We start from the raw sequence: 20,090 nt of genomic DNA on the forward strand, positions 1-20,090 counted from the left end.
TTTGTATGGTCATTACTTCCTCTGATAATGAAGTCTTTCAAAGGGATTGGTATCTGGAAACGCAGCCTCCTCATTAACTCAGGCTCCAGGATCCCCAGTCAAGTGGCTGGGGACACATCTGCCAGGCTCCGGAGCAGAGTGCCTGGTCCCCATGCCCTCCTCCTGCTGCTGGAGACGTGGGGACCCTCCCTCCTTCCTCTTCATGCCCCGAGCATGGAGGAACCGCCTCTCTCCTGGGGAGATTTCCCATCAGACGTTGTCACATGGGGGGTGGGGCAGATGTGCTAGTGTGATGAGAACTGCAGTTCAGCCATGTTGCATGGCAGGGACTGGGCTGAATGAGGGACCAGGGGACCTAACCACCACGTGTGATTGTGTAATATGATTGCTTTGCAGAAATACATTCCAGATTCCAAACAACTGCATCACAAATTCATTTATGAAAGAGCTCCAGGAGTGAGGGCACACTCGTGTACATGTGATGGTGCAAGACTGTGGGAGTGAGTGTGGGGTGAGAGGCAAATGCACGTGAGTCTGAGTGTGTGTGTACATACTGGAGTGTATGAACTTGTGTGTGCGGAATCCTCGGAATAGATGTGGGAAACTACATATGGTGCAGGATCCCAGGAATTACACCCTGGGGCTGGCCAGAGCTGCATTGAGTCCTGTTAGAAATTTTACCAAACAATTTAATACACTTGTTGTTTTTCTCTGATTATCAAAATAATACGATTTTATTGTAGAAAATTCTGTAAATATATAAAATATAGAGAGGAAAGTAAAAATTACTTGTACTCTCATTCCCTAAAGATAAACATTGGCAATGTTTTGGTGTATAATCTTCTAGTCTTTGATCTGTACGTATACCATGGTTTTGTTTTGGTTTTTTTACAAAATTAAAATAAAATTTTACACAATGTGATATAATCTGCATTTTTCATGTAACATATGAAGGCACTTTCGCACACCATCGAATATTCTTTTTTATTGAAATATTCTTGACATCAAATATTCTTTTTTTTTTTTTTCTTTTTGGCTGCACCACATGGCTTGTGGGATTTTAGTTCCCCGACCAGGGATTGAACCCAGGCCCTTGGCAGTGAGAACTCAGATCCTAACCAATTTACCACCAGGGAATTCCCATGACATCAAGTATTCTTTTAAAATATTATCTGTATGTACATAATCTATTTAACCAGTCCCCCAATTATTCTATATTTAATCTGTTTTTAATTTTTCACCATTATGATGTTTCATTGACAGTTCTTCATAAAAGTTTTTATGTACACGTTTTATTTTTTTCTTAGGTTAAATTTCTATAGGAATTCCTGGGTCACAAAGAGTATGAATATTCTTAAGGTTTGCATACACGTTTGCAAATTACTCTTCAGAAATTTTGCACCAATTTGTACTTCTTATACAGCATTATAAGTAGTATATACTTTTTCCTTGTGCCCATGCTAATCCAAGGTATTATATATTTTTCTTTTTTTGACAGTTGGGATTTTTTTAAAAAGAGGTCTTGTTTTAAGTTATATTTCTTGGATTACTAGTTAGGTTGATTATTGCTATGTGTTTTCTGGCTGTTTTTTTCATCTTTGGGTAATTGTCAATTCATGTCCTTTGTCCATTTTTTATTTCGGTGTATCGTGGTTTTCTTCTTATTGATTTGTAAGTGCTCTTTACACATTAAGGATAATAACCATTTTTGATCATATATGTTGCAAGTATTTGCTTGCCTTTGATTCTAATTTTTATTATACCATAGGTTTTCTTTTTGTATAATTTAAATGTATAAATCATTTTCATTTATGATTTTTGCCTTTATTTTTGTTTTTAGGACAGATAAATATTAACGTATAGTTTCTTCTTTCATAGTTTTACCTTTTTTTAACCTTTGATTCACTGGGACTTTATTTGGGAGTAGAGTTGTGTATTTCTGAAAGTGATTTCAGGACATTCTTGGGGAATCCAGGTTAAAAGAAGGAACCCAGGATCTGGGTAATATGCTAATGCCTTCAGGGGGAAGCCAAAGCATTCCTGCCCTGTGTAGACACAAATCTACATTCAGGTACACACTGACACACACAAGCAAGTACACTCAACTTTTCTCTACACATGCATACACACACACACCTCCACCCTCACAGAAAAATGTGCCAGGAGAAGACCATTTCCCCGTTTACAAAAGACTTGCACACCCCTTGCCTCATATGTGCCTCACTGTAACCACACAGGGTAGGCCGAGCTGTATTGCTTTCTCAGTTTGCAGGAGAGAAAACTGAGGCCCCAGAAACCATGGGAGACACTGTGGATCATATAGCAAGTGAGGCAAGCAGGTATCAAAGCCACTGCCCTGCCCTGCCTCGTGCTCAGATATGACCTGCAGATACTCACACGGTCCCCCAGTGCTACAGCCTGAGAGGACTTCCCAACTACTAGGGCTCAGGGTGGCTTTCAGGGACCTCCTGGATTCAAGGCCAGACCTCCACAAGGGAGGCAGGAGGAGGAGTTTGCCAGGGAGCTCTGTGTGTGTTTTGGGGATGCCTGTACCTTCTCCCAAGCATCTCCCTGCAGACAGTCTGGGGCCAAAAAGGATGTTTTCTCCTATTATAAGTCACTGGGCCCCTCAGCCCTCCCATGCCGGACAGAGAATGTCCTTCTGTGACCCCATATCTGTCTGGTGGTCTGTCCCTCAGCACGTGCGTGAATGTGTCTACATGTCCGTGTGTGTGAGCGTGTGCATGTAGGTGTGTATGTGCAGGATCCCGTGACTGCAGAGATAACTAATTATTAGCTCCCTCTGGCCTTGGGGGCCCCCCATCTGTTCCGGGGCTGCTCCCCCTCCCTAGACTTCCTCCCTGATTTCAAAGATGCCCTGGTGCTGTCCTGCTTTCCCTTCCCCACAGCTGACCAAAAAATAAAATAAAATGAAAGTCAGCCCCATCCCGCCTGCACCAGGGAAGGGGCTGACAGGAGGTCTGCAAACTAGCGCTTATCAAAAGCTCCTTCTCAAATTCATTTCAATATCTGAGCCTCTGGTTTCCAAGGCAACGTAATCTTTTCATCAAAGCAACTGGTAAAACCACTGGGATCCGATATTGTTTTGTTGGCAACTTGTCAAATCTGTCATTTGGTTAAAAAAATTTTATAGATTTATATAACCTACAAATATATATATGGTGATCTATACCACTAATCATCATTAATAAAGTGCTGCCCCCTGAAGGTTTCTTAGTTCCCTGTCCCACTCCTTCGTCCCCCAGAGGTGGGGGGAGAGGGGGGAGGAATGAAGGAGCAGTAATTAGACAGTAGGGCTGGGAGGTGACGCTGAGTGGGGACAGGCTGGGGGAGCCTGTCTACAGCCCTAATAAGGCAAATGTAGTAATTTAGCTTCTTCCCAGAGACTCCCTTTACTCAGGGTTCTCCTGAGACCCTCCCTCCTCCCTTCTCCCTTCTCCTCCATCTCTCACTCAGAACACTCACATTTCCTGGCCTGGAGCCACAGTGGCCAGCGCCTATTTCAGTCCAAGAGGTAAACTGAGGCTGACCCAGCAACACGCCAGAGCAGGCCCGTCAGCTCCCAGGGCCGAGCCCCGTGCCAAGTCCAGGGCAAACTCTGTTCAGTGTGGCTCCAAAACCAGAAAGGGCAGACTAGGCAGGATCCTGCCTCCCCGGCCCCCAACCCGGCCATCACCTCCTCTGAGCCCAGGGCCCCCAGCAAGGCTGGAGGCGGAGGTGGAGGCCCAGGAGCCTTGGTTCTTAGCATGCGTTCGCCTCTGCCCCGCAGGCTCCCAGCGAGTATGAGACGAGTCCGGAGCAGCTCTTCTACCGGATCGCCCACCTAAACCGAGGACAGCAGTACCTGCTGTGGGTGGCTGCCGTCACCTCTGCCGGCCGGGGCAACGGCAGCGAGAAGGTGACCATCGAGCCTGCTGGCAAGGGTGAGCAGCCTGGGACTGCGGCAGGGGGCAGAAGCCGCCCCGGCCTAGAATTCCGGTTCTCCCCGGGGAGGGGATGTCCTCCCTCCACCCTGTCGGTGACCTGGCTGTAAGGGAAGGGCGGCCGCCCGCCTCCCTCCTGCACACACCAAGACCGGGTCTCTGCTGCCCCCTGACTCCCAGAAAGCCTCACCACAGGCTCGAGGCAGCACCGCTAGCCAGGGGCGCTGGGAGTAATGCACCCTGGTCCCCAACTCCCAACTCCACCCAGCTCAGCTGGGCATAATGCACCCTGGTCCCCAACTCCCAACTCCAGCCCAGCTCTGCTCCTCCAAAGGGGACTGAGGTGGGGTACACTGCTTCCACGGCACAGAGAGCTGCCGAGACGGCCCCCTCCTTCCAAAGCCGGGGCACCTCAGGCAGGGGTGACCCCACCGATCAGTGGTTTGTTCAGTCAACAGACATTTACAGGGGGCGTGCCGTGAAGGAGACTGTGGGCTAGATGGGGCGCGCAGGGTGAATAAGACCACGTCTATTCTTGGGGGTGCCCCGCCGAACCGCTGACCTGGGCATAAGTGTGGCATGGGGGCACGTGTACCCCCACTTTACCGGGAATGCCAGTTCTGAGGCCTCAGCCCAAGATCGAGACAGGCCACCTAGCGGAGCTGCCGGGCCGCCTGCCCGCACTAACCCTGGGGCATGGGACTTAGCCACACAGGCCCGAGACTTCCAGCCTCTGCTCTGACCCTGGGCTTCCCTGGGCCCTCCTTCGTCCCACAGCCCCCTGTCGCTGTAGCCCTGGGGCCCCAGGACCAGGGCTCGGATGGTTGGTGCCTGCCTCAGCCCAGCCGCCCTCCAGGGGTGACCAGCTTCCTTTGGCTGAGACCCGAGAAGCGCCTGCCCTCCCCGGCCTCAGGCTCAGGGTCAGCGGGCACTGAACGGAGGGCCCACAGCGGCCCTGCCAGAGGGGGCTGTCATCCCATTTTCCAGTGGACACTCTGAGGCCGGGTGGCACGGTCTGCAAAGACAGCTGAGAGTGGTGAGCTAGCTCTTCTGGCTCCAAATCGGGGCTCTTTCCACGCGGCCTCAGGTGTCTAACCTCCCCTGGCCCCTCCTCCCAGAGGGGCTACCCACCCCTTCTTCTGGACTTGTCTCCTTCAGGAGGGAAGGGGCTCAGGACCTCCAATCCTCCCAAGACAGCTGGCGCTGGCCCAGAGCATGGTCTGAGAGCCTGGGCGTCTTGGCTGAAGGCTGGCCCCTTCCCCTGTGGAAATTAAACGGAACACGTTCCCAGAGGGCTTCGTACTTCCTCGAATGTGGACATCATGCTCTTCTGTCCTCACAGCAGCCCTGGGAGGTGGAGGGACAGGAGGCAGTCCCAGCCACAGGGCAGAACTGGGTCTAGAATGGGATCTCTAGAGCCCCTGGCGCCATCCCCGAGGCCCCCAACACTTCCCTCTGCCCGCGATGGAGGCTGTCTTCGCTGGAACCCTCTGCCCAGTCCACGTCTGTCTGGTCCCCGGCGGTCCTCCACTGCCCCAGGCAGCCTTCTGTTCCTCGGCGGCCCTTCCAGACCTCACCTACTGTCCCAAGCCCATCGCCCCGGCGCCGCCCTCAGAGGAGAGGAACCTCCATTCCCTGCACCCAAACCTCTAAGCACTGCTTCCTCAGCCACCTTACATCTTCCCTCTCCCCAAGAAGGGTCCCGTGGCTCAGTGGGGCTGACTGTGGCCCCCCGAAGCACGTGGTTGCTTGGTTAATTTAACACTTTCAACTCTGGGCCTGGAGATCTCCAAGGTGCCTGACACGACTACCTTCTCGCTGGGCCCTTGGCATCTTTGCCTCCCTTTGCTTTCCATGATGCCGCCTGTGCATCAGGGTCCTTTCAGCGTGCCCCTGTCTCCCCGGGGACATGCCTTCCTCCTCTGCGCCTGCATGTTGTGGACCCCAGGGCTCTGCCACTCCTCTGTCAATCTGCAGTCCCCCTCCTGGTGACCTCAGTCACTCTGCTGCTGAGTTCACATCAGTGCGGTCCAGTCATCTGTCTCATGCTCCAAAACATTTATATCCAACTGCTTTCCAGCTACCCCCGTGGGTGTCCCCCAGGTTTAGCATGAGCAGAATCTTCCCGTCTCTCCCACCTGCCCTGCTCCTCCTCCTGTGTGCCTCAACTCCACGAGGGCACCAGCACCCATCTGGTCGGCCCAGCTGGAATCCTGGAAGTCACCCTCACCTCCCCCTCTATCTCTTCCCCAAAACTAGGGAGACCCCACGTCCTGGCATTTCTTCCCTTGAGCCCCTAGTCTGTTCTCCACCACCCTATATCACCTCTTGCCTACACTCCAGCCACTGTCTTGTCCCTGGTCTTCATCCTGCAAGATCACCTCCACCAAACCATCCTCTGCAAGCAGCCAGGGATTTGTCTAAAACTCTATTTTGAACATATCACTACTTACTTGTAAGCCTCCTCGTGACCTCAAGGGGAAGCCCAGACTCCTTGAGGTGCCAGCGGAGCCCTCCCTGCTCTCCTCCAGCTCACCGCTCTGGCCCCGGCTCTGCTGCCCCCTCTTCACTCACCCTGGGCTTTGGTCACCCCAAAGGATCCTCCCACTCGTCGTGTGTTTCAGGCCCCCGTGCCTCTACTCAGTGCCGTTCCCCCTTCTGACATGCCTTTCCTTCTCTGTGTGGTGAATTCCTTCTTAGCCTTCAAGATTCAAGTCAAAGCTTCCAATTCCAGAAGCCGCCCCGGCCTTCACCTCCACCACCACTGCATTGCCAGAGTTCATTCCTCCTCCTTTCTGCTCTGAGGGTTACTTGTCTCTACCCCTACCATAGTATTTTTCACCCTAATGATTTTTTTTTTTAAGTGATACTTTACTTGAGAGAGAATCCAACAGTATAATTAATTTATTTTTTAATTAATTTATTTTATTTTTTTTGGCTGTGTTGGGTCTTCGTTTCTGTGCGAGGGCTTTCTCTAGTTGCGGCAAGCGGGGACCACTCTTCATCGCGGTGCGCGGGCCTTTCACTATCGCGGCCTCTCTTGTTGCGGGGCACAGGCTCCAGACGCGCAGGCTCAGTAATTGTGGTTCACGGGCCTAGTCGCTCCGCGGCATGTGGGATCTTCCCAGACCGGGGCTCCAACCCGTGTCCCCTGCATTGGCAGGCAGATTCTCAACCACTGCGCCACCAGGGAAGCCCCCTAATGATTTTTTTAAGTGTCTGTCTCCCTCTTGGAGGGTGAGCAACTTGAGGACAGGGAACGGATCTTATGCATTTTGTGGCTCCTCAGAGCCTCCTGTGAACCTGGCCCAAACAGGTATTTGATAAGCGTTTGTTGAATCAATGACTCCCATCTGAAATTTCCTGGACTCTCCCCCAACCCCAAGCCCAAGGTAGCGGTCAGGTAGGGGAAAGGAGGACTTGAATTGTAAATTCAGGAGCCCTGAGAAAGGGGAGCCAGTGCGGTGTTGGTGGTAAAAGTGGGGTGTCTCTCATCCTTTCTCTCCTGTAGCCCCAGCAAAGATCATATCCTTTGGGGGCACCGTGACCACACCTTGGATGAGGGATGTCCGGCTGCCTTGCAATTCAGTGGGAGACCCAGCCCCCGCCGTGAAGTGGACCAAGGACAGGTGTGTGCGGGACCCTGCAGGGATAGGTGACCCCTGGGGATGGGCACAGCAGAAGCGCAATGAAGAGAACAAATGTCCCTCCCTTCCAGCGACTCAGTCACCTCCAGCCCTGCGGGGGCCCAGCCAGGTACACGGCTACCGCTCTCACACACAGGCCTGGCCTCCCTGGCTCCCCTCTGTTGGCTGCCAAGGATCTTCCTCCCCTGGGTGATTGAAGAGGCCAAGATTCCTGGATATGCCCGGGAAGCACTGAGTAACAGCCCAAGAATCCAGGGTCCCCGAGCCAGCCCCCGACTGCTCCCAGCTCTAACTGCCTGCAGACCTGGGGGAGGCCCCCGGAGGAGGGGCTGCCTGCTATAACCCATCCCCCACCCCCGCAGCGAAGACTCGGCCATCCCCGTGTCCATGGATGGGCACCGGCTCATCCACACCAACGGCACGTTGCTGCTGCGCGCCGTGAAGGCTGAGGACTCGGGCTACTACACCTGCACAGCAACCAACACTGGGGGCTTCGACACCATCATCGTCAACCTTCTGGTGCAAGGTGAGACCCTGCGCGGCGGGTGGGGCTCCGCTGGGGACAGGGATGGAGGAGTGGCAGGAAGTCCATCGTGTGAGAGAGAGGGTTGTCGAAGGGAAGAAGAAGACCTGCCACTGGGGAGACAGACCCTTGGTGGATCAGAGAGTCCCTGTGGGAGAGGAGGCAGGAGGGCTAGAGGGGAGAATGAACAGGAGTGAGGGTGGCACCAAGAGGGTGGGAGAGCCAGCCCCTCGCCCTCAACCCACCCCAGTGTCAGAGATGAACCCTCTGGTGCGGGCTGGTGGCTCTCCCCTCACAGTTCCCCCGGACCAACCCCGCCTAACTGTCTCCAAAACCTCCGCTTCGTCCATCACCCTGACCTGGATTCCAGGTGACAATGGGGGCAGCTCCATCCGAGGTGAGAGGGGTCTGGATGAGGAGGGGGGAGGCAGGGGAAAGGATTCTGGGCCCAGGGGCAGAGGAAGGGCTTCACTCACTCCCACTGCTTGTCCTCATGATGCTTAGGAAATAATGGGGGAGGGGCGATTCAGACCACAGGGGAGTTACCCAAGTGCCATGGAAAATATACCAGCCTAGACGTCTGGGCTTTAGAACACCCACCCTCCTTGCCACTGGTGAGCTGTGCGAACCTGAGGACGTCTGTTTTCTTAGGAAGCCTGTCTTCTTCTCTGGGCCTTAGTTTCCACATCTGTAAAAGTAGACAAATGTTCTAGATAGTGCTTCTCAAGCCTTAAACATGCATATGAATCACCAGGGGATCTTGTAAGAGCACAGATTCTGATTCAGGGGGTCCGGAGTAGAGACTGAGAATTTGCATGTCTAACAAGCTCCCAAGGGATGCTCACGCTCCGGGGCCAGGGGACTAAATATGGAGTAGTAGGGTCTCAAAAGGACCCCTTGTAAGCCTCACAGCTCTGGTTTCTGCTCCCCTCCCCACCTCGGCTTCTCAACCCTAACACAAGCGCTGACAGGAGAGAGCCCTACAACTCACCCAAGGGCCTTTCCGTTTTGCATCTAATTTGCATCCACCCCATCCCAATGGCCAAAGCACCCCCCTGCCCCCTGCGGCGCCCAGCCCCATGATGTCTGTTGGGGTACCCCAGGCCCCTCCCTGCCCGACCTGAGCCAGGCAAACCTCCCGGGCAGGCTTCGTGCTGCAGTACTCGGTGGACAACAGCGAGGAGTGGAAGGATGTGTTCGTCAGCTCGAGCGAGCGGTCCTTCAGGCTGGACAGCCTCAAGTGTGGCACCTGGTACAAGGTGAAGCTGGCAGCCAAGAACAGCGTGGGCTCCGGGCGCATCAGTGAGATCATCGAGGCCAAGACCCACGGGCGGGGTAAGGCCCAGGACAGGGTGGAAGGCTGCTAGGGTGGGGAAGGAGGGCACAGGGAAGCATGGAGACTCGAGGGGAGACTCCACCTGGTTCCCATCACTGCAGCATCTGTGATGAGAAACTGGCCCCACTTCCCTGCGGTGGGATGGCAGATGGGTGGCTCACCTCTTCCTTTTCCCTGCCTCTGTCTTCCTCCTTGGCCAGGCCCTTCTCTCCTCGTCCTTCTCTCCCTCCTCTCCTTGTCCTTCTCTCCCTTCTCCCCTCGTCCTTCTCTCCCTCCTCTTCTTCCTCCCCCTCTGTCCCCTGGAGCATCCCTACTCCCATCTGCGCCTCCCACAGATCCCCTGGAGCCACTGTGGTCCCAGCTGCCCCAGGGGAATCTTTCCCAGTCTCTCTAACCTCTCTCTCTCCCTCTGGCCCCCCAGAGCCCTCCTTCAGCAAAGACCAGCACCTCTTCACCCACATCAACTCCACACATGCTCGGCTTAACCTGCAGGGCTGGAGCAACGGGGGCTGCCCTATCACAGCCATCGTGCTGGAGTACCGGCCCAAGGGCACCTGGGCCTGGCAGGGCCTGCGCGCCAACAGGTCCGGGGAGGTGTTTCTGACCGAGCTGCGAGAGGCCACGTGGTACGAGCTGCGCATGAGGGCCTGCAACAGCGCTGGCTGCGGCAACGAGACCGCCCAGTTCGCCACCCTGGACTACGATGGCAGTGAGTCGGAAAGGGTGGGCAGGGCTGGAGCAGGGTGCTGCCAGGGAAGCTGGCAGAGAGGCAGACACGTAGAGAGATAGACACGCAAGTAGCAAAGAGGCAGGACTACAGTCAGGGACAAAGGCTGACAGGTGAATGAGCAAGCAAAGGACAGGCCAAGGAGCAGCAGACGGGTAGACAGGTAAGTGGGTAGATATACCTGTGACCAACACAGATGGATAGGCAGACGAGCAGGTCAGTAACGCTAAAGACAGAGGGCCCTTGAAGGTGCAACCCTTGCTCTCCGTTGCTTCAAAGAGATGAGAGGGAGGTAGAGAGGCACTTGCGGTCCTGCCCTATAAGAACCCTCTGCTCAGATGGTACATTAGCCAAGACAGGGTAGCCTGTGCTGCAGTAACAAGTAAACACTAAAAGCTTCATGGCTTGATTCAATAAAGATTTGTTTCTCACTCTCATAACACCTCGTGAGGGTTGGCTGGCCACCATCTTTAGCTATGCCGTCTTGAACATGTAGCCTCTGTGGTCACCAACAAGAGAGAGAGAGGAAAAAGGCACAGCAATTCCTAACTGCCCTGGCCCGGAGGTGATACTCATCATTTCTAGTCGCACTCTGTTGTCCAGAACTAGTAACATGGTTCTAACCTAACTGCCAGGAAGTCTGGGGAATGTAGATGAGCACACAGATGTTTAGTGAGTACTAACTGGTATCTGCCACATGGGGGCACCTCACACTCATGTACACACATGCATTTAAGCACATAGAGGGCTGAATTCATAGGGACCAGCTGTCACAAGCTAAATTGAGTCTACCTATGTGTTAAGGAAACAGAATGAAAGTGGTATCGGAAGGGGATGGGCTCAAACAAGGAAGGCTTCATGAAGGAGATGACTCTTAAGTGAGGTTTTGAAACCAGCAAGCCTCAGGGCTTGACAGAAGGCTATGTCAGCAGGAGAACTCAACACTGCCTCCTTGCAGCCCCCCAGGTTAGCAGATTTCGCCCACGGGCTGGGGAGCAGGGAGAGAATGCAGGATGTTTAGTGGCTTTTGCCTCCATCTGGGGAAGAGAGCACAGGATCCCACTTCCCTGACTTTTCTCTCCTACGGTCCTCACCATCCCCCTCAACCTTACCAGCTGGATGTGGGAATCTAAGTTCAGCGTTCTAGAAATGAACACTGAACTCCAACAAGCAGTAGACTATCTCTGAGAGACTTTAGGAAAATTCTAAAAGGAAGTTATTAATATCATATGCAGTATAAAAACTACACAACTGTTCATGGCTGTCCTGATGGGACCAGAATTAGGGGGAGCAGAGGGGAGAGTTGGGGCTCTGCACCAGGAAGTAGAGATCAGAGTGAGACCAAAGGCAGCAAAAGAAGTCCAAGGGCTACCTTGCCCGTGAGACTCTGCATAACACTCAACTCATAAGGGACAATTGACTCCCTTCTTCACCCCTGTTCAGGCACCATCCCGCCCATCAAGTCTGCACAAGGCGAGGGGGACGACGTGAAGAAGCTGTTCACCATTGGCTGCCCGGTCATCCTGGCCACCCTGGGGGTGGCACTGCTCTTCATCGTTCGCAAGAAGAGGAAAGAGAAGCGGCTGAAGCGACTCCGAGGTGGACGAGTTTCCTATGGGCTTCCTGGGAGGGAGTGTTGACCCTCAGCCACGCTGGCCACTTTCCACTGGCTCACAGCACCATCTGGACAAGGGAGAGTGCCCGTGTCCCCTTGAAGGGAGAGCTGCCACTCCAGCCTTCTGAAACCCCTTAGTTGTTCACTGCTTCCTCCTCTATGCCCCCAGGACTTTGTGCCTGCCCTCACCAGGGCTGACTTTTAGAGGTACACAGTGGTAAAACCATATTGCTTGTTAAAATATTTAAACATTTCCGTGTTGATTGGTAAATAGATGTTGCTCCCTTCTACCCTGGATGCTCCATTCTCTCATATAGGATCCCCGAGACTTTCCTAGGACCCAGCCACTAAAGAGTAGACCCGCAAGTGGCCTCTAGGACTTTGCTCTGGTTTGACTGAGCTGTTTCCATGCCTTGTCAGGTGCTAAATATTTTTAGTATCATCCCCTGTCCCAACACCTGCTACCATAGTCTGGCATGAATGGGTCTGATTTACCTTGATTTCCCCAGGACCCACTAGTTGCTTAATAAATGTCTGTTCACACATCTGGAAAACATTTATTGAGTATCTGCTGTATTGTAGATACTGCCAGATATTGGAGTTGTAAAGATGAATGAAGAAGGAACAGCCCATGCCCTTATAGAATTCACAGCCAAGGCACAATAATAGCACAGAAGAGGGAATGACTAAGGCTGCCTAGGGTGTTTGTTTAGGAGTTGGGTAGATGAAAGGATGGTTCAGTGGGTGGTTAATGGTTGTTAAATGGATGGATGGTTGGATGGATGGATGGAAGATTGGATGGTTGATGGATTGATAGTTGAATCGTTAGTTGGTTGGATCAGTGGAAGGATGGATGGATGGATGGATACTTGGATGGATAGATGGATGATAAGATGGATAGATGGTTGTATGAATGGATGATTGGATGAATGGTTGAACAGATGGTTGTACAGATGATTAGATGGTTGGATGGGTTGATGGTTGAATGGATGAATGGTTGGATCAGTGGATGGATGGCTGGATGGATGGATGGGTAGTTGAATGAATGCATGATGTATGGGTGGGATGGATTGACAGGTGGATAGATCAATAATGAATGGATGGATGAGTGGGTAGATAGATGGTTGAATGCGTTCATGAAGCTAGATTCGATCTAACAGATCATTCTCAGTTATCAGAGGTCTAGGGGATTACCTAGGTCCTTTGCTTCTCCTCTCTTATCAGTTCCTAACCTGAGAGTCCTGAACCTATTCAAGGCTCCTCTGAGACAAAACAGTGACCCTCAAATCCATCCATGGACTTTTTGGGGATAGATGCCCTAGAGAAGGAAATGAAGCTTCTTGGTTGATGTCATCAGGAGATACCCATTGACCCCCTCTACTTCATTCCCCACTCTCTCCTCTCCCCAACAGATAACTGAGGATAGACCTACCACTGATGCCCATTTCCAGACTGCTATGGTTTTTTGTTTGATTAGTCAATTCAGGAAGCTGATGGAGCACTTTACATACCCTCTGCTTTGGGAAGGATCTCCCTATTAGATAAAAATCTGAGGAAAGGAAAGCAGAACTGAGCCAAATCCTGAATTGGGAGCAGTGAGACCTTATGTTTTGGACTGTCTCAGAACTCCTTATATTTCTTCCCAGGAGACAAGCCCTGGCCCCATTTTAGGAAGTTCTCCCACCTTGTTCCCCATGCCTCTTCCAATTCTCATCCTTCTCAGACTCCATTCTCACTCAGTCCCCTCTCTCTACTGTTTTGCAGATGCAAAGAGTTTGGCAGAAATGTTGATAAGGTGGGTGTCACATAGCTGCTTCCTCTCTCCTCCCCTCCCCCTTCCTCCCTTCAGGGTACAGGTTTCTAAGACCCCACTGTCCTTCAAAACCCCTCCCCCAACCCCTTATGGCTGCTGAGTCACCCACCTCCAGCCCTTGTCTCCACAGCAAGAACAACCGAAGCTTTGACACCCCCGTGAAGGGGCCACCCCAGGGCCCACGGCTACACATTGACATCCCCAGGGTCCAGCTACTCATCGAGGACAAGGAGGGCATCAAGCAGCTGGGTGAGTGACAGGTGCCATGAGCTCTCTGTCCTGCTGAGTGTGCTTCCCCAGGCCACATCCCACGAAGGGCAACCAGCAGTCCTCACACAGTGCCCAGGGTTCCAGAAGCAGCCCCATCAACAACTCAACAACCTAGGAACTCGCTGCAGCTTCTCTCAAGGACTAGGTTTCCTCCTCCATTAATGGGAAGACTTGACCTGACCTTTCTTGGTTTCATTGTTGGATAAAGACAAAGAGAAATTTGGGAAGCAAAGATGGTGCCCAAAGGGAAGGACTGCTGCTGATTGTACTTCTTCCCCCAGGAGATGACAAGGCCACCATCCCTGTGACTGATGCTGAGTTCAGCCAAGCTGTCAACCCTCAGAGTTTCTGCACTGGTGTCTCCTTGCACCACCCAGCCCTCATCCAGAGCACAGGACCCCTCATCGACATGTCTGACATCCGGCCAGGCACCAGTATGCATTATCCCCTGGGAGACAGCCCTCCTCCCACAGGGGGTTTGGGGGCACAGCATAAGACAGAGGTGACATTTTTTTTAAAAAAGGAGGGAGGAGCAGCATGGAAGAAGGGAAAGAGCACTGGAATTAGAGTCTAGAGACCTTGATTATAGACTCACTAGCTATGGCCTTGGGCATGTCACTAACCTTATCTCTCTGGGCCTCAGTTTCCTTACCTAGCAATTTTGAGAGGGTTAGTTGTTCTTTCTCTCCAAGGGCCTTCTGCATCTTCCACTGTGACTCTGGACATAAGCATAGCATACATCCAGGACCGTAGTGAATGGACAGTCATGAGGCAGCAGGAGATGAGGTGACATTCTTCCCAAGCTGAAGGAAAAGACAGGGTGGCGGGGGAGGACTAGGACGCCACCCACTGCCCGACACTGTTGCTCTCCTCCCCCACAGATAGCTGTGTGGTCAGGAAAGGCAGCTCGCTCAGCTCTCCCAGGGGAGCTTCTGTGGCTGCTTCTGCCTCCTCCCTTGCTCCTGCTGCCCTTTCTGGTAAATGCCAGCTGCCCAAGCCTGAATGCCTGCAGCTGGAGGGAACTAGCCCTTGCTTCCTCTGTGCAGATCCAGTGTCCAGGAAGAATGTAAAGTCAGCCCACAGCACCCGGAACCGGTACTCAAGCCAGTGGACTCTGACCAAGTGCCAGGCCTCCACACCCGCCCGCACCCTCACCTCCGACTGGCGCACTGTGGGCTCCCAGCATGGTGTCACTGTCACCGAGAGTGACAGCTACAGTGCCAGCCTCTCCCAGGACACAGGTGAGCCCAAGGACCTGCCTTCACTCTGCTCACTCTCCTCCAACTCCCCCATTACCCATCTCCACCTTTGGTTTTCCCAACTCCTACCCGCCAGCTGTTGGAGTCCAAGGCACAGGTCCGTTTCATTTCCAGCTGGTCACTGACTCACTCTGTGGCTATGACAAAAACACTTGACCTAGCGGAGCTCTGCTTGGTCAAGGATTTCATTTTGCTCTCCCAAAAGATGACAGAGAAAATGGTACACGTGATGTTTGTTGGAGAAAAGGCTAAGTGTTGCTCAGAGGGTGATGCTGATTATCAAGAATGAAAGATGTTCTGCCCTTCATTAGGCAGCACATCAAATATCCCACTTCTGCCACCACCACTACCTTCACAAGCGGAGAGCAGGATCTTGTGAGCCTGGTCCACTCTATAGTCAGGCTTTCAGATGGCTGCTGAGCTTATAGATAGGGGAACTGCTCAGTCTGATCTCATTTACACCCTTTCCCCATAAACCCACTTTATTTTTTATCGAGATATAACTGACGTATAACATTTAGTTTCAGGTGTACGACATAATGATCTGATATTTGTATATATTGCAAAATGATCACCACAGTAAGTCTAGTTAACATCCATCACCATGTATAGTTACAATTTTTTTTCTTATAATGAGAACTTTAAAGAACTACTCTCTTAGCAACTTCCAAACATTCAATACAGTGTTATTAACTATAGTTATCATGCTGTACATTACATCCCCATGACTTATTTATAACTGGAAGTTTGTACCTTTTGACCACCTTCACCCATTTTGCCCAACTCCCACCCCCCACCTTTGGCCACCACCAATCAATTCTCTGTATCAGTGAGCTTGGGGTTTTGTTTGTTGTTGTTGGGGTTTTTTTAGATTCCACATATAAGTGAGATCATACAGTGTTTGTCTTTCTCTGTCTGATTTGTTTCACTTAGCATGATGCCCTCAAGGTCCATCCATATCTTCCCAAATGGCAAGATTTCCTTTTTTATGGTTGAGTAATATCTCATTGTGTGTGTGTGTGTGTGTGTGTGTGTGTGTGTGTGTGTATTTATATATATATTTATATATATATATATCACATATTCTTTATTCATCCACCGATGGACATACAGGTGCTTCCATGTCTTGGCTATTGTAAATAATGCTGCAATGAATATGGGGTGTGCCACTCATTTCCCCTCAACTCTGTGCCTTCCATCTCCCCAGACAAAGGACGGAACAGCATGGTGTCCACTGAGAGCGCCTCTTCCACCTATGAGGAGCTGGCCCGGGCCTATGAGCATGCCAAGCTGGAGGAACAACTGCAGCACGCCAAGTTTGAGATCACCGAATGCTTCATCTCCGACAGCTCTTCTGACCAGATGACCACAGGCACCAATGAGAACGCTGACAGCATGACATCCATGAGCACACCCTCAGAGCCTGGCATCTGCCGCTTCACCGCCTCCCCACCCAAGCCCCAGGATGCCGACCGGGGCAAAAATGTGGCTGTGCCCATCCCTCACCGGGCCAACAAGAGTGAGCGCTCAGACCACCTCCCTTGCTGTGTCCCCTGCCCCCAAACCCCACGAGCCCTGGCTAGACCTAGCCCTAACTGCACCCGGGTCCTGCCAGCCCAGCACGGCTCCTTGGCAGTCGGGGGGTAGTGCAAAGAATAAGGACTTGGGAGCAAGCAGATCAGGGCGCACATCCTGGCTTAACCTTTTAATACCGCTGTGACCTTGGGCAAGTCATTTAACCTCTCTGGCCTTAATTTCCTCATTTGTAAAATGCAACTGATAGCATATACTTTGCATTGTTGTAAGGATCATTAGAAATGATATACGTGCCTGGCACATAGTAGGTTCTCATTAAGTAGTGATCATTCCCTTAATCTGAAGCTATGCCAGGATGGAAAGAGACTGCTTATGGGGTCAGCTGCCCAATGGCCATTGGTCTCAATACTGTTTGAACTTAATCTAGACCCAAAGGAGCAATCCTGGCAGTTCAGCCCGTGGTGGCCAAACCTCATGGTGGGCAATGACCTAGCCTGACTGGGAACCATCTGACTCCAGGGGCCTGGCCAGAGCATATGTCCTTTGGGGTCAGCAGGGCAGGTCCAGGATAACCAGGGGGAGGGGAGCAGGGAAGCCCCCCAGCAGACATTAGGGCCACAGGATGCAAGGCCCAGGCTGTCAAAGCAGGCAATCTGGTCTGCTCAGCACTGGCCTTGCTAAGTGGCCGTGCTGACCTAGGGGTTCAGGGTCATCTAGAGAAGAGCCTGGGGTAACAGAAATTATAAAGACTTAGGAGACGAGCAGCCCTGAATGACTCCCCCTCCCTGTGTAGCTGTGTGAATTTGGGCAAATTACTTAATCTCTCTGAACCTCAGTTTCCTCACTTGCAAAATGCAGGCAGGTATTAACCTATGCAGGGGGCTGTGGGGACTAAACGAGGTGACCTAAGGAAAGCGCCTGGCACAGTGGACGGGAGAGAGGCACGTGTACAGGCGAGTGTGCTCACAGGGCAGAGGGATCAGTATGTGAGGGTCCTAGAAGCTTGTCCCGTGGGGGCACTTTAAGAAATTAGGAACATTCTGCCTGGGGAAGAGGAGACGAAGGAGAGGGACAGGGAAATGTAGCTGACTTCAGATGTCTGAAAGGCCGCGGTAAGAAAGAGGGGAAGGCCTTGTTCTGGGGGTCCTCAGAGGACAGAATCGGGCTGAATGTGGGGAAGTGACAAGGAGTGACATTCCTTTCCTCCTCGGAGTAAAGAAAAGCTTTCTAGGGAATTCCCTGACGGTCCAGTGGTTGAGACTTGGCGCTTTCACTGCCATGGACCTGGGTTCGATCCCTGGTCGGGGAACTAAGATCCTGCAAGCCACGCATCATGGCCAAAAAAAAAAAATGCTTTCTAACAGCCAGAGCTCTTAGGACATCCCTGTTTAGAAATGAGCTCCTCACCAGCTGAAGCTGATCGGCTATAGTGATCAATTAACAATGGGGATCAATTTACTGAGCATTGCTGTGCGCCAGCCACTGTACTGAAGCGCTTTCCTTACTTTATCTCATTCCCTCCTCACAGTACTCCTGCAGGGAAATATGATTATCCCCATTTCATAGGTAAGAAAACTGAGGCTCAGAGAGGCCAAGTAACGCATCTTTCCTCGACTCTTTACTGCCCGTCTAGTGGAGGGACTCCTATGCCAGGTCAGGGAGAAGACTGAGGGGTAGGGGTAGAGGAAGAAGCTGCCCGCTGGTTCCAAGAGGCCTCTGCCGCTAACACGCCCTGCTTCCTACATTCCAGGTGACTACTGTAACCTGCCCCTCTACGCCAAGTCGGAGGCCTTCTTCCGAAAGGCAGACGGGCGGGAGCCCTGCCCCGTGGTCCCGCCCCGCGAGGCCTCCATCAGGAACCTGGCTCGAACCTACCAGCCCCAGGCTCGCCACCTGACCCTGGACCCCGCCAGCAAGCCCTTGGGCCTCCCGCACCCGGGGGCCGCCGCCACAGCCACCTTACCTCAGAGGACTCTGGCCATGCCAGCTCCCCCAGCCGGCACGGCGCCCCCGGCACCCGGTCCCACCCCTGCCGAGCCCCCGGCTGCCCCCAGTGCCGCCCCTCCGGCCCCCAGCACTGAGCCTCCGCGGGCCGGGGGCCCACACACCAAAATGGGGGGCTCCAGGGACTCACTTCTCGAGATGAGCACATCAGGGGTAGGGAGGTCTCAGAAGCAGGGGGCCGGGGCCTACTCCAAATCCTACACCCTGGTGTAGGGGCACAACCAGAAGAGCGGCCCTCCGCCTGGACCTGTCTGCACCTCCAGCCCTCACACACCAGCTGGGCTGATTTCCTGCATTATTTATATTAAATTGACAGACAAAAACCAACCAACAAGGGAAAGACAACCCCCAAGTCATGAACGCTTGTACATAGAACTCTTTTGTACAAATGAAACTATTTTCTTCTTCTCCATGAAGCCAGGGCACAAAGAATTTGACAGTGCGAGTCAAATTCCCCACCCCACAAAATATGTGTGGAGAGATATATACATATATAGAGGGAGAGGAACACATCGACAAGCTATATATCTATATATTTCTCTCACCTTATTTTGAGACAGAGGCACAAAGGCTCAGCAATTTTTCCCTCCTACTCACCCTCCCTCCAATCTAGGTGGTTTTGACAAAGACCAAAATCCCAACTCAGAGACACTGCATGCGATTTTACTGTTCCAAGAAAACCAGGAGTTGCTTCAATTTGCAGATGCTTATGTGTTGATACCTTTTTCTATGAAAAAAGACCCAGCGCCGTGTGCAATAAAGGTTATGTTTCTACATGGTGGCTTTTTTCCCATTTGGCAAGGGCCAGTGGGGAGGCAGGGAGGAAAGGCCCCTATACCAGGCCGTCTGTCTCTCAGGAAGAGACTTCGAGAAGCCGGGCTTTAGCTCAGCACGTTAAACTTTTTAAAAGGCTTTCCATTAGCCAAGCCGCCTCCTTGAGCACTTCTGTGCTGGGCCCTACGGAGGACCAGCTGTGTGTCTTTGAGAGAGCTCCTAAACCCCTCTGAGCCACAGTTTGCTTATTGGTAAAATGAGGCAACCTTGGCGAGAGCGCTGGGGAGCCGGTATGGGGGTGGGAGACTGTGTCTACTGGCTTCTCTCCTTTGGTAGAAAGCAGCGTAGCCAGGGGAATAAAGCTACGCTAACCGCTAGTGGGCAGTTAAGTTGTGTAAGAGATGCCTCTAAACTGGGAAGGGAGGGAGAGAATATATTACCCTGGGGGTCCGGCCAGAGCCTGAAGTTCTGGGCTGACTGTTAGGACAAGATAAGACCAAAGGGAGAAGGAGTGAGGTCATCAGAGGTCAGAGAGGTGAAAAGGGCTCATGGAGGAGGGGAATGGGTTGCAGCCAGAGAGAATGAGACAGTGGGCACCTGGTGTCAGAGGAGCTGCAATTAGATTCCAGGTGGAAGGAATCG

The 20,090-nt window shown here is 52.4% G+C and overlaps 1 protein-coding gene across 1 annotated transcript in view; it reads left to right on the top strand.

Annotated features, from left to right (window-relative positions):
- The window catches only part of DSCAML1 (DS cell adhesion molecule like 1), a 347,779-nt gene extending 328,364 nt beyond the window's left edge, over positions 1-19,415 (top strand). The window contains exons 21-33 of the mRNA XM_036859273.1: positions 3,791-3,944; positions 7,456-7,573; positions 7,954-8,117; positions 8,413-8,511; positions 9,261-9,449; positions 9,872-10,159; positions 11,621-11,776; positions 13,557-13,587; positions 13,736-13,854; positions 14,157-14,309; positions 14,922-15,116; positions 16,342-16,653; positions 18,421-19,415. Of these exons, the coding sequence (XP_036715168.1) occupies positions 3,791-3,944; positions 7,456-7,573; positions 7,954-8,117; positions 8,413-8,511; positions 9,261-9,449; positions 9,872-10,159; positions 11,621-11,776; positions 13,557-13,587; positions 13,736-13,854; positions 14,157-14,309; positions 14,922-15,116; positions 16,342-16,653; positions 18,421-18,887 (2,445 nt within the window). The 3' untranslated portion in view covers positions 18,888-19,415. The remainder of the gene's footprint in view (positions 1-3,790; positions 3,945-7,455; positions 7,574-7,953; positions 8,118-8,412; positions 8,512-9,260; positions 9,450-9,871; positions 10,160-11,620; positions 11,777-13,556; positions 13,588-13,735; positions 13,855-14,156; positions 14,310-14,921; positions 15,117-16,341; positions 16,654-18,420) is intronic.
- The last annotated feature ends 675 nt before the right edge of the window (positions 19,416-20,090 follow it).

This window comes from Balaenoptera musculus, chromosome 8, assembly GCF_009873245.2.
Source record: "Balaenoptera musculus isolate JJ_BM4_2016_0621 chromosome 8, mBalMus1.pri.v3, whole genome shotgun sequence".
In the NCBI taxonomy this organism is placed as follows: Eukaryota; Metazoa; Chordata; class Mammalia; order Artiodactyla; family Balaenopteridae; genus Balaenoptera; species Balaenoptera musculus.